This window comes from Salvia splendens, chromosome 15, assembly GCF_004379255.2.
Source record: "Salvia splendens isolate huo1 chromosome 15, SspV2, whole genome shotgun sequence".
In the NCBI taxonomy this organism is placed as follows: Eukaryota; Viridiplantae; Streptophyta; class Magnoliopsida; order Lamiales; family Lamiaceae; genus Salvia; species Salvia splendens.
Window position 1 is genome coordinate 30,012,769 of NC_056046.1, and position 13,622 is coordinate 30,026,390.

The window sequence follows — 13,622 nt, forward strand, 5'->3', positions numbered from 1 at the left end:
CTGGTATTAAATGATCATTTGAAGGACATGAAAAATGAAGTTAGGTATATCAGTTATTTTTCACTTTTCACTTGTCCAAAAACCGCATGCGACACGCGGCTGAGCACAGCCGCTTCCAGCTCCTTCCCCAGCGGCACCGCCCCTGGCATAACCATACTAATTGAGCTCAGGTCGAAGTTATCCACCAACGGAATTATTAGTGACATAAATGTTTCATATATTTATTAGTGTGATGGTTGAATTTGTCGAAGAATTATTTCACCTATGAAACATAAATCAATTATGTCTTGAACTAGTCTTTTCAAGTTATGTTTCAAAGATAATAAAGATGATTTTTATATTTCTACGACCGAGGGCTATATTTGTAAATTCTATGTAATTTAAGATTGAAATAGTGTTGCACATATTATTATCACTGAATTTTTCATGATAATAAAACTGTCATTTTCAGCCTTAATTCAACGGGCGCTTGCCCATTAAACGAGTCACATAGAAAATTTAACCAACAAATCAAACACTTTATTAGGCCGTTAAATGCACTATGAATGTCCCTATTTACCAATTCAACCACACCCTTATTTTATAAATAATAACCCTCTCAATCTCAATTCCTCTTTGTAGTGCATAGACATCACATCCGCCACAACCGGAAATCGAAGATGTACGGAACAATGTCCGCTGAGATGGCGGTTGATGTACCGGCAACCAAAGCGTGGAAGCTCTACGGCACTCTACAGCTCCCCAAAGTGGCGGAGGAAGACAACTCTGACTTTATCAGCTGGGTCGACGTCGTCCAAGGGGACGGCGGCGCCGGAACCATTCTCGAAGTCTTTTTCCGTCCAGGTACCATCCACATTCAGTTCAATCAACTTCCGCTAGATTTATGTAATTATCCTAATTAATTTAATTGATTAATTGATCATGGATGGGAGGAGGAATGAAGTCGTTCAAGGAGAAATTCATGGTGGTGGATAACGAGAAGCGTGTGAAGGAGGCAGAGGTTGTGAACGGTGGATTTCTGGATCTAGGGTTCACGATGTATCATATCAGATTCAATGTGATAGACTAACTACTTGATTAAACCACGGAACAGTAAATCATTTTAACATTCATTATAACTAGGCACATGGAACAATATTTAAAAGCGAGAAATTAAACTGTGACAGTGAACTTGAAGATCCGAAAACAAAAGAACTTTGATTCCAGAATAGATCTCGTCCAAAATGAAAACTAGCTACGAAATTGAAAGAACATAAAGCTAGTAAAGGCCGAGCGATTCTCGGTCGGAAACTGGAAACTGCGCCGGACAGAACTGAGGCCTCTATCGCACTGAATCACTTACGCTTCACTAACTGAAATTCTAAACTAAGCTAGCTAAGAACTGGAATGAAAGTTAAATAAACTAAGCTAAAACTAAGAACTAACTAGAAAGCGGATAAAGGATTCTCTATTGTGGTGTCGCATCCTCTATTTATAGGCACGCCGCAGCGATCCTCCAGCAGGGATAACAACCTTGTCGGCGAATATTCACTTTCTTCCAGGACCGCGCGTCTCTTTGGTCGACACGTATTCCTCCTTCTAGAAGACAGTGGTCCCTTCATAGCAGGATGGTGTCCTTTGTATCGGCACGTGTCCTCTTCTCTTTGCCAATGGTCCCCGCCTAACTGCTTGATCACTCCCCTTCATCAATCTCCCTGATTTCTTGGCCTTTTGCGTCCTTTGTGCCGACTTGAGTTTAGCCTTGATGCCTTGGTCAAGCTGCATTCCTGCACTTTTAACACTTGTTTTCCGCAATAAACAGATCAAGTGGCGTACTTTTTACCCTTTAAACCGATGCATGAAATGAGCCATATAAGAGTTTCAAGACAATCACAACATTTTAATTAACTTGCTCAACACCGCCAACCGCTGGTCGCCGCTCAACCTGCACATAGGGAAAACACATACAAGGCTGAGTTAGTACTCAGTGGACTTATGCCGAAAACAGTTTATCAAAGTATTATTTGTCATGCCATTTTCAAGTGTCAATCGGGGTTTTATCTTTAGAAAGGCCCGAAGCACCAGAATATTTCCTTCGTTCAAAAGTCACGGTCGCGCAACCATTTTTCTCATCGACGTTTACCATATCCTCATTCTACATGACAAGGAATGCGGCCGCAAACCAGGTCACTAGACCGGCCAACCCGTACGCTGACACACGGTCTAACATTGGTGTACACTAATCCAAGTAGGGTTTGCTGCCCTACGAGGATCCGAATTCGATTTAATAATAGTGGCAAGGCCACAACGGATAGGCACGACAAAACAAATCACGGCATGATAAACACAGATTTCATTCTCAACGATAAAGATTTAGGACGTTGTCCTTATTTTAAAATAAAGCCCACCTCGACTGCTTAGATCTCAAGTACTTTCTTCCCTTTGCTATCATGCTTTGAGCGCGATTATCACCTTTAAATACTATGTATCACAAATCAGTCTCGATTAACGACTCAAAATCATGCATATCCCCAAACGTTTCCCTTTTCCCATTGATTTGTTTCATATTCATATTCACAATCAAGACATGCTCTTCATATCAATTTATTCATACTACAACACCAGATCTATCATCAAAACATGGTCACGCATGAGTGTTCTTCACACAACACACATCACACGCACACACACGCACACACGCGCGGCATACACACATGCACAACACTTCTAATTCACCAATTATTTCCCTTTCCGCTCGATCTATATGCATGAGGGTTCAAGAACACCAATTAATTGGTTAGATAGATCAAAAATACCTTTTCTTGATAGAAACGAATGGTAGAACAAAGTATTACCCTTGATTCTTCAACAATTCTTGAGTTTCAACTTCAATTCTTTGCAAAGAATGAAGAATTCTTGGAGAAAAGTAGAAGAAAAATTGAGAGTGAGAGGGAGAGTGGAGAGTGGAGTGAGGGAGAGAAGTAGGCGTGTATTTAGTGGGGGCTAGTGTTAGGTTTTCTCTCTTATTTATAGAGTGCAAGAATATATTCCCATAATTAATTAAATAAAGATTTGGGAAGATATGGGAGAGAGAAAGTGGCGTTAATTCTGGTAGAGAAATAAGGGATTTCGAATTCTACGTTGTTTAATCAGCATATGAATTAATTTTGAATTTACTTGGAATATCACGAAGTAGAATAAAATATCACGGAGCAGAATAAAAATAAAAATTTCCACTATTAAAATAGGGAAGTAGGCGATTTTTATTCCTCTCCCACAAGGAATTAAATTCAAATCCTAATTTAAATAGGATATGGCAAGATCTCCTTAGATATGGTAAGATTTGCTAGGATATTTTTATATTTATTCATGGAAGGGAATAAATAAGGGATCAAATAATATAATAAAATAATTCCTTCTCCCATAAATAGGAGATTTTCGAAATCTCCATAGTATAAGCATAGGGGTCGAAAATTTCATGGAGGAAATGGAGAATAATCGGACTTTGGATTTAATTTGGATGAATATCCCAAGCAAATAATTAAATCCAAGAAAATAGAATTCCTTTCCATAAATCATAGTGGTCGAAAATTCCAAGAAAAATATGTATGATATTTATTGATGAACAAATTTAATCTCACTCGCCCTTAGGAAATAATTCACCACAATATATTTCACCCCGCATCATAATTCACACGGTCACGTCACATATTCAACGATATTGACCATTCAACGACCACGTCATTTCTTCAATAGTATTGACTAATCAACTGCCACATCATATACTCAACGGATTTGACTATTCAAACCAAATCTCAACTCCAAATCGCAATTAGGTCACAAAGAATTCATGCAATTAATTCACTCATCATTTAATCCACATACTTCACGGCATTAAAAGCATTTAATGCAAAAATTTTATGGTTCGAAAATTAGGGTTCAGAGAGTGGGGCGTTACAAGATCTCACTTGCATATGTTCCGACGACGTTCGGATGATGAAATTTGATGATTTTTGTTTCAGTTTTCGTATATGTTGATAAGCATATTTTTTATCAACAAATACATAAAAAAATCTCAATATAATGCATATAAAATCTCAATATATTGCATGTAAAATTTCAATATAATACATGTGAAATCTCAGTAAAACTGTCTTGATATTTTGTCTACTATTTATTGAGAATCGTAAGATTTAATCTCATCCACTCATTTTAAAATCTAAGGGAGGAGATTTGGTCTTGATTTTGGATTATGATGATATAAGCAATAGAAGAGGACCCCATCCCTATAATAAATATATGTATGTATGTGAATGTAAATACAAAATATGGGGTGTTACAACAATTTATCTATGTCAGTAGGTGAAATAATTCTGCAACACGTTCTACCATTACACTAATAAAAATATGAAACATCTATGTCAAAAATAATTCCGTTGGTGGATAACTTCGACCTGAGCTCGATTAGGATGGTTCTGTCTGGGGCGGTGCCACTGGGGAAGAAGCTGGAAGTCGCAGACGGTTTTGGGCAGGTTAAAAGTGAAAAATAACTTATATTCCTCACTTCATTTTTCATGTCCTTTAAATGATCATTTAATACCGGAAACACTAAATTCAATTTAATTAGTCCCTATATTTTTGTAGAGATTATAAGAATTATACTGCTAATTGATTTACTTTATTTTACTCTAAATTCAGTGTTAGGAAAATTAGTTGGGTAGGTGGAGGAATGTGAAGTTAAGTCGGATTAACTTGTCATTACTCCCTATTGATGTATTGCATATATAACTAATCGATTTGAATCCTTATTATGGTACCACTTGCATCTAATACTTTGTCAATTTTGTTGTATAATATAACTAAATGCACGGTTCCTAGAGAGAGAAATTGCACCGAATTTTCAACAAATTCAACATTTATTTATTGAACAATAGAATGGCATACTTAATTTGATTTCATTTTATTTAACCCTTTTTTTTATAGTGATGATCCCATCTTAGTCTGATAATTTCAATAAAATTGTGTAATTAATTATAGAATGGCTGCAAATATCTGCAGTTGCTACCACGTAACATGCATGTTAAAAATATGTACAAGAAGTTATGTACTTAGCCATGTATGATAATAATAATAATATTATCATAATTTATATACTTTTTTTATTCTAGGTGGGTTAGATAGACCACGAGGAATTCAAAGATATTAGACAAAAATAATAAATTCCTGGGCCGACTAATAAACATAAATTTCCTAGCCCGTTTGTCCATTATTCTAGGTGGGTTAGGTAGACCACAAGGAATTCATGATATTGGACAGAAATAATAAATTCATGGGCTGACTAATAAACATAAATTTCCTAGCCTGTTTGTCCATACTATATTTTTTCGTAACTTTTATTTAGTTATATTATAATTCAAAATTGTCAAAGTATTAGATGCAAGTGGTACCATGATAAAGATTCGAATCGATTAGATATATATACATCACATCAATGAGGAGTAATGACAAATTAATCCGACCTAACTTCACATTCCTCCACCTACCAGACTAATTTTCCTAATACTGAATTTAGAGTAAAACAAAGTAAATCAATTAATAGTACAATTCTTATAATCTCAACACAAATATAGGGAGTAATTAAATTGAATTTAGTGTTTCTGGTATTAAATGATCATTTGAAGGACATGAAAAATGAAGTTAGGCATATCAGTTATTTTTCACTTTTTCACCTGTCCAAAAACCGCATGCGACACGCGGCTCAGCATAGCCGCTTCCAGCTCCTTCCCCAGCGGCGCCGCCCCCGGCATAACCATCCTAATCGAGCTCAGGTCGAAGTTATCCACCAGATTACTAGTGACATAGATGTTTCATATTTTTATTAGTGTGATGGTTGAATTTGTCGCATAATTATTTCACCTATGAAAATATATCAATTATGTCTTGAACTAGTTTAAAAGCTAATAAAGATGATTTTTATATTTCTACGGCCGAGGGCTATATTTGTAAATTCTATGTAATTTAAGATTGAAATAGTGTTGCACATATTATTATCACTGAATTTTTCATGATAATAAAACAGTCATTTTCAGCCTTAATTCAACGGGCCCTTGCCCATTAAACGAGTCACATAGAAAATTTAACCAACGCCGTTAAATGCACTATGAATGCCCCTATTTACCAATTCAACCACGCCCTTATTTTATAAATAATAACACTCTCAATCTCAACTTCTCTCTGTAGTGCATAGACATCACATCCGCCACAACCGGAAATTGAAGATGTACGGAACAATGTCCGCTGAGATGACGGTTGATGTACCGGCAACTGAAGCGTGGAAGCTCTACGGCACTCTACAGCTCCCCAAAGTGGCGGAGGAAGCCAACTCGGACTTTATCAGCCGGGTCGACGTCGTCCAAGGGGACGGCGGCGCCGGAACCATTCTCGAGGTCATTTTCCGTCCAGGTACCATCCACATTCAGTTCAATCAACTTCCGCTAGATTTATGTAATTATCCTACTTAATTTAATTGATTAATTGAGCAGGGATGGGAGGGGGAATGAAGTCGTTCAAGGAGAAATTCATGGTGGTGGATAACGAGAAGCGTGTGAAGGAGGCAGAGGTTGTGGAAGGTGGATTTCTGGATCTAGGGTTCACGCTGTATCGTATGAGATTCAATGTGATAGAGGTGGAGGGAAACGAGAAGCAGTGTATAACTCGATCTACGATCGAGTACGAGCTCAAAGAAGAATCTGCAGCGAATGTTGAAATCGCTTCCATTAAACCATTCACTGGCCTCATGCTACTCTGTGCTAAGTATTTGCTTCGCAACAATGACAATTGATCTACTATTACCTTGGGACAGCGTGTTTTACTTTCATGTTTGCTAAAATAAATTTCTATCCTCCTACTATATATCTCTGTATTTCATTTTCTCTTTTTCCATACTTTTAATAACAACAATCAATATGAATCTACATATTTTATCAACTCATAACTATGAAATCTTGAAAAAGCTGCCACAAGAAAATCCTACTCCTTACGTTAGATATTGAAAGTCACACTTTATCCACCACGAATTTTAAAAAATGTTAATAGAAAGTTAATTGAAAATATTAATGAAATGGGAGTCATACTCTTTGATACGCTCGGTTTTTGCACTATTTTAGGGCCTTTATTTGGTCCATTTTGAGTATCAATGTTGCATTACATGTCCAATAATTACATATTTTATCTATTTTGGTATTTTGACGTGTTTTGTGAGAAATGTGCAAATTTGAGCCTAAAAAGATAGCTAAAACTCGAAGATTAAAATATGGAGCATTCGACCCAGCGGACCGCTGGCAGCCAACGATTGTTGAACAAATAGCAGTCCGCTTCGAAAAAGTTGTGCTGAAAAGACTAGTTCAAGACATAATTGTAACACCCCAAATCATGGTTTAGTTGGAAAATTCCTTTCTACACAAATTTGTCAATTTAGGCTGAAATTCTAATAATTTGTGCACAACACTGAATGTTATTTTATATAGAATTGGGGTTACACATGTATCACGTCAGTAAGATTGAGCAAGAAAATAGAATTAAATCAGAAATTATACAGCGTATACAATAGAAGGGAGAAATTGTCATTTTGCATAAAAGATGTTATGTATATTTTTATCTCCAAAACTCTTCGAGAGGCACGATTTTTTTAGATTTGTAAATTTTTTCTACTACAATCAAGACAATTATACATGGAATCATCTAGAAAGAATATGAATGATCAAAATAGTGCCATTTGTCATTTACTATTCATAATTAATTAAATAATGTGGCTCTTGCTATAAAATCAAATATAGCTACTAGCCTACTATTCACCCCACTTTGGAGAATCAACCGATTAGTAATCAAAGGAGGAAGAAGAAGTTGCAATCTATGAAAGTTTCACTTAATTTGTGTTGACGCTTTGAACCAGTCGAACCAACGTATGGTTATCTAGGTAGGGCTCTCTTTTATCCTATTTTCCTTTTATTTGAAACTTATGATAGGTTATGAGGTAAAAATTTTCCGACCTCGTTGGTTGTCAAATAAGGTGTGTGTTACGTTTTGAGTTTATCTATCAATCCTTGTCCGTAGACGTCGGAAACATAAGTTTTTCCATTGAACTAAATTGAGTTGAACCTATGTATGATTTTGGGTATGAACTGACTATCTTAGTGCATTAATCCATGAATCTTAGTTGGTCAAATTGTTGTTGAAAATGAATAATATATCTTATATAGTGACTAAAATAAATTTATTAGAATTTATAATAGTCATTTGATATATTTTGGAAAATTGATTGGAATATTGAAGTGAAAGATGTTTTTTTGAGTAAGGAATTGAATATGGTAATGACTAATAACTAAGTGTGATTATATGAGTGGATTAACCATAGAAATGAGACTAGAATTGATGATTGAAGCATATTCTAACGATTGCAAATAATTGAGATTAAAGAAATTTAGTTGATAAGGTTAATGAGTTTTATTTATAAGATTTGGTAAAAGAAATATGATTTAGAATGACTATCGATGTTAAACTAAATTTGAGGATTTACTAGGTAAGATTAGTAATTACGGAGTATAAAGTAACTAGTGGAAATAGTAACTTAGAATTTGATTAAGGGAATAAAAGACTTGAAATAAACATGGAATGGATAGATAAAATGAGTAGTATATGGAATGCATTTAATTGATCTTGAAATTTATCTGTGATTATTAATATTTTTAAATTAGTATTAAGTTGACCATAAAACTGTGAATAATAATAGAATATTTGGTGATTTTTTTTATTGGAGGATTTAATTAGGAGTAATTACTTCAATCTATATATATATTGTTAGGGTTTGTATATTAGAAATCACCTTTCGAGTGATTGAATACTGTAAAACTCTAATTATTCTTTTCCAAGTAATGCAACAGATTATTTTTGTGGGTTGCGCTCAATTTAAGGTACGCGGTCAGTTCTGAACAAAGAAAAATAATAATTTCACAACCTAGATAGGCTTAGACTACCTATCGTGAAATGTTGCAATGTCAGTCCGATTATTTCTAAGCCTTATTGAAATAAGATGACGTTGGTGTAGTATAGCACTAAATGGATATAACAACAAGACGAGTCTTTATGCTATCTACTGAAAGATGAGGTCTTGATAAATAATTTCTTAATCAATGTACGTTGGCATTGAGCATACGATATTGAGTATCTACTACTTTGACTTACCAAAGGTGCGGATTTTTCGTCTCCCAACGATCCAGGTATATTGGGTAGTGGTGATCATTATCTAGCGGTGCTAGGATTGCTATTATGTTGAATCGTGCGCGAGGAGAGTCTCGTTTGATAATATCCACAAGAGGAGCTCGAAACGAGGTTTTATTATTCGGAACCTAGCTAGTTGGAGTTTAATTACTCTATGAATAATAAATTAGAGTTTCTTGCTAAGTCCACTCTTGGAGATTAAAAATATGTTAATTAATTAAGCCCATAGCAGACATGAGTTATGAAGACTCCGTAGTAAGCATGTTTTAGGAATTATTTGTGCTAAAGCATGTTTAAATTCAAGTTATGAGCATGATACATGTGATAATTACGCGAATAGAATTTATCTAAATAATCTGCTAAATAGATCAGTTTATGTGGTCTGTTACAAGCGCAACGCTACCGCTGCCAACCCCTTCATATATACCTATATATAATGGGGTGTGCTAGGGTCCTTACGGCATCTTAGTGTGAAACACAGCACAAATCACAACCCTTGGATCATTAGATTGGATGATTGTGATTAGTTACATTATCATACTAAAAATCTACATTATTAGCCGAGGTACATTATTAGACTAGAAATTTACATTATTAGACTAAAACTGTACATTTTTAAACAAAATGCTACATTATTAGCCGAGGTACATTATTAGGATAAAAATCTACATTATTAGATGACACGTGGCATTAATCTAACCATTAGATCACAAAACCAATGGATTGCATGTGTTTTGTGTTTCACTTATACTTAGCGTTTGGATATGAATACATCCCTATAATGTATATATATATAAATATATGTATGAGAATGTAAATACAAAATATGGGGTGTTACAACAATTGATCTATGTCAGTAGGTGAAATAATTATGCGACACGTTCTACCATCACACTAATAAAAATGTGAAACATCTATGTCAATAATAATTCCGTTGGTGGATAACTTCGACCTGAGCTCGATTAGGATGGTTATGTCAGGGGCGGTGCCGCTGGGGGACGAGCTGGAAGTCGCAGACGGTTTTGGACATGTGAAAAGTGAAAAATAACTTATATTCCTCACTTCATTTTTCATGTCCTTTAAATGATCATTTAATACCGGAAACACTAAATTCAATTTAATTAGTCCCTATATTTGTGTAGAGATTATAAGAATTATACTGCTAATTGATTTACTTTATTTTACTCTAAATTCAGTGTTAGGAAAATTAGTTGGGTAGGTGGAGGAATGTGAAGTTAAGTCGGGTTAACTTGTCATTACTCCCTATTGATGTATTGCATATATAACTAAACGATTTGAATCCATATTATGGTACCACTTGCATCTAATACTTTGTCTATTTTGATTTATAATATAACTATATGCACGGTTCCTAGAGAGAGATATTGCACCGAATTTTCAACAAATTCAACATTTATTTATTGAACAATAGAATGGCATACTTAATTTGATTTCATTTTATTTAACCCTTTTTTTATAGTGATGCTCCCTTTTTTGTCGGGTAATTTCAATAAATTGTTTAATTAATTATAGAATGACTGTCAATCTCCGCAGTTGCTACCACGTAACATGCATGTTAAAAATTTGTACACGAAGTTATGTACTTAGCCATGTATGATAATAATAATATTATCATAATTTATATCCTTTTTTATTCTAGGTGGGTTAGATAGACCACGACGAATTCAAAGATATTAGACAAAAATAATAAATTCATGGGCCGACTAATAAACATAAACTTCCTAGCCCGTTTGTCCATTATTCTAGGTGGGTTAGATAGACCACAGGGAATTCATGTTATTGGAAAAAAATAATAAATTCATGGGCTGACTAATAAACATAAATTTCCTAGCCTGTTTGTCCATACTATATTTTTTCGTAAGTAATATTTAGTTATCCAAAATTGTCAAAGTATTAGATGCAAGTGGTACCATGATAAAGATTCGAATCGATTAGATATATATGCATCACATCAATGAGGAGTAATGACAAATTAATCCGACCTAACTTCACATTCCTCCACCTACCCAACTAATTTTCCTAACACTGAATTTAGAGTAAAACAAAGTAAATCAATTAGTAGTATAATTCTTATAATCTCAACACAAATATAGGGAATAATTAAATTGAATTTAGTGTTTATGGTATTAAATGATCATTTGAATAACATGAAAAATGAAGTTAGGTATATCAGTTATTTTTTACTTTTCACCAGTCCAAAAACCGCATGCGACACGCGGCTGAGCAGAGCCGCTTCCAGCTTCTTCCCCAGCGTCGCCGCCCCTGGCATAACCATCCTGATCGAGCTTAGGTCGAAGTTATCCACCAGCGGAATTATTAGTAACATAGATGTTTCATATTTTTATTAGTGTGATGGTTGAATTTGTCGCAGAATTATTTCACCTATGAAACATAAATCAATTATGTCTTCAAATAGTCTTTTCAAGTGATGTTTCAAAACTAATAAAGATGATTTTTATATTTCTACGGCCGAGGGCTATATTAGTAAATTCTATGTAATTTAAGATTGAAATAGTGTTGCACATATTATTATCACTGAATTTTTCATGATAATAAAACAGTCATTTTCAGCCATAATTCAACGGGCCATTTCCCATTAAACGAGTCACACAGAAAATTTAACCAACAAATCAAACACTATATTGGGCCGTTAAATGCTCTATGAATGCCCCTATTTACCAATTCAATCACACCCTTATTTTAATAAATAATAACCCTCTCAATCTCAACTCCTCTTTGTAGTGCATAGACATCACATCCGCCGCAACCGAAAATCGAAGATGTACGGAACAATGTCCGCTGAGATGACAGTTGATGTACCCACAACCGAAGCGTGGAAGCTCTACGGAACTCTACAGCTCCCCAAAGTGGCGGAGGAAGCCAACTCCGACTTTATCAGCCGGGTCGACGTCGTCCAAGGGGACGGCGGCACCGGAACCATTCTCGAGGTTGTTTTTCGTCCAGGTACCATCCACATTCAGTTCAATCAACTTCCGCTAGATTTATGTAATTATCCTAATTAATTTAATTGATTAATTGAGCAAAGATGGGAGGGGGAATGTAGTCGTTCAAGGAGAAATTCATGGTGGTGGATAACGAGAAGCGTGTGAAGGAGGCAGAGGTTGTGGAAGGTGGATTTCTGGATCTAGGGTTTACGCTATATCGTATGAGATTCAATGTTATAGAGGTGGAGGGAAACGAGAAGCAGTGTATAACTCGATCTAAGATCGAGTACGAGCTTAAAGAAGAAGCTGCAGCGAATGTTGAAATCGCTTCCATTAAACCATTCACTGGCCTCATGCTACTCTGTGCTAAGTATTTGCTCCCCAACAATGACAATTTATCAACTATAGCCGCAACAATGACAAGTGATCAACTATTAACTTAGTACTGCGTGTTTTACTTTCATGTTTGCTAAAATAAATTTCTATCCTCCTACTATATATCTCTGTATTTCATTTTCTCTTTTTCCATGCTTTTAATAACAAGAATCAATATGAATCTACAGATTTTATCAACTCATAACTATGAAATCTTGAAAAAGCTGCCACAAGAAAATCCTACTCGCTACGTTAGCTATTAAAAGTCACACTTTATCCGCCACGAATTTTAAAAAAGTTAATAGAAAGTGAATTGAAAATATTAACGAAATGAGAGTCATACTCTTTGATACGCTCGGTTTTTGCACTATTTTAGGGCCTTTATTTGGTCCATTTTGAGTATCAATGTTGCATTACATGTCCAATAATTACATATTTTTTCTATTTTGGTATTTTGACGTGTTTTGTGAGAAATGTGCAAATTTGAGCCTAAAAAGATAGCTAAAACTCGAAGATGAAAATCTGGAGCATTCGACCCGCTCAGCGGACCGCTGGCGGCCAACGATTGTTGAACAAATAGCAGTCCGCTTCGAAAAAGTTGTGCTGAAAAGACTAGTTCAAAACATAATTGTAACACCCCAAATCAGGGTTTAGTTGGAAAATTCCTTTCTACACAAATTTGTCAATTTAGGCTGAAATTTTTATAATTTGTGCACAACACTGAATGTTATTTTATATAGAATTGGGGTTACACAAGTATCACGTCAGTAAGATTGAGCAAGAAAATAGAATTAAATCGGAAATTATATAGCGTATACAATAGAAGGGCGAAATGGTCATTTTGCATAAAAGATGCTATGTATATTTTTATCTCCAAAACTCTTCGAGAGGCACGATTTTTTTAGGTTTGTAATTTTTTTTACTACAATCAAGACAATTATACATGGAATCATCTAGAAAGAATATGAATGATCAAAATAGTGTCATTTGTCATTTACTATTCATAATTAATTAAATAATGTGGCT

General features: G+C 35.0%; 2 protein-coding genes and 2 long non-coding RNA genes across 6 annotated transcripts; 3 read left to right on the forward strand and 1 right to left on the reverse strand.

Annotated features, from left to right (window-relative positions):
- The first annotated feature begins 342 nt into the window (after positions 1-342).
- LOC121768131 (norbelladine synthase-like) lies at positions 343-1,069 on the forward strand. Its single transcript, XM_042164509.1, has 2 exons — positions 343-843; positions 936-1,069. The coding sequence occupies exons 1-2, from the start codon at positions 660-662 to the stop codon at positions 1,067-1,069; spliced, it is 318 nt and encodes a 105-aa protein (XP_042020443.1). The 5' UTR covers positions 343-659.
- Positions 1,070-1,087: 18 nt separating this feature from the next.
- LOC121768133 lies at positions 1,088-3,119 on the reverse strand. 3 transcript variants are annotated; one of them, XR_006043286.1, is made up of 3 exons: positions 2,835-3,119; positions 2,388-2,451; positions 1,888-1,924 (listed from the first exon to the last, which is right to left on the reverse strand). It is a non-coding gene; the product is annotated as an uncharacterized LOC121768133 (long non-coding RNA). The 3 variants fall into 3 exon arrangements; XR_006043287.1 differs by having other exon boundaries at positions 2,796-3,119; XR_006043285.1 differs by lacking the exon at positions 2,388-2,451 and having other exon boundaries at positions 1,088-1,924; positions 2,796-3,119.
- A 3,077-nt stretch (positions 3,120-6,196) lies between these two features.
- On the forward strand, positions 6,197-6,891 carry LOC121768128 (norbelladine synthase-like). The gene is made up of 2 exons (XM_042164505.1): positions 6,197-6,441; positions 6,522-6,891. The coding sequence occupies exons 1-2, from the start codon at positions 6,258-6,260 to the stop codon at positions 6,818-6,820; spliced, it is 483 nt and encodes a 160-aa protein (XP_042020439.1). The 5' UTR covers positions 6,197-6,257; the 3' UTR covers positions 6,821-6,891.
- A 4,963-nt stretch (positions 6,892-11,854) lies between these two features.
- LOC121767931 lies at positions 11,855-12,783 on the forward strand. The gene is made up of 2 exons (XR_006043242.1): positions 11,855-12,240; positions 12,323-12,783. It is a non-coding gene; the product is annotated as an uncharacterized LOC121767931 (long non-coding RNA).
- The last annotated feature ends 839 nt before the right edge of the window (positions 12,784-13,622 follow it).

What these genes read in the sequence shown, in the direction of transcription:
- LOC121768131 (XM_042164509.1), top strand. Translation starts at nt 660, where the DNA reads ATGTACGGAACAATGTCCGCTGAGATGGCGGTTGATGTACCGGCAACC. An exon ending in CGAAGTCTTTTTCCGTCCAG is followed by an intron (nt 844 to 935) that starts GTACCATCCACA and finishes GGATGGGAGGAG; the next exon opens with GAATGAAGTCGTTCAAGGAG.
- LOC121768128 (XM_042164505.1), top strand. Translation starts at nt 6,258, where the DNA reads ATGTACGGAACAATGTCCGCTGAGATGACGGTTGATGTACCGGCAACT. An exon ending in CGAGGTCATTTTCCGTCCAG is followed by an intron (nt 6,442 to 6,521) that starts GTACCATCCACA and finishes TTAATTGAGCAG; the next exon opens with GGATGGGAGGGGGAATGAAG.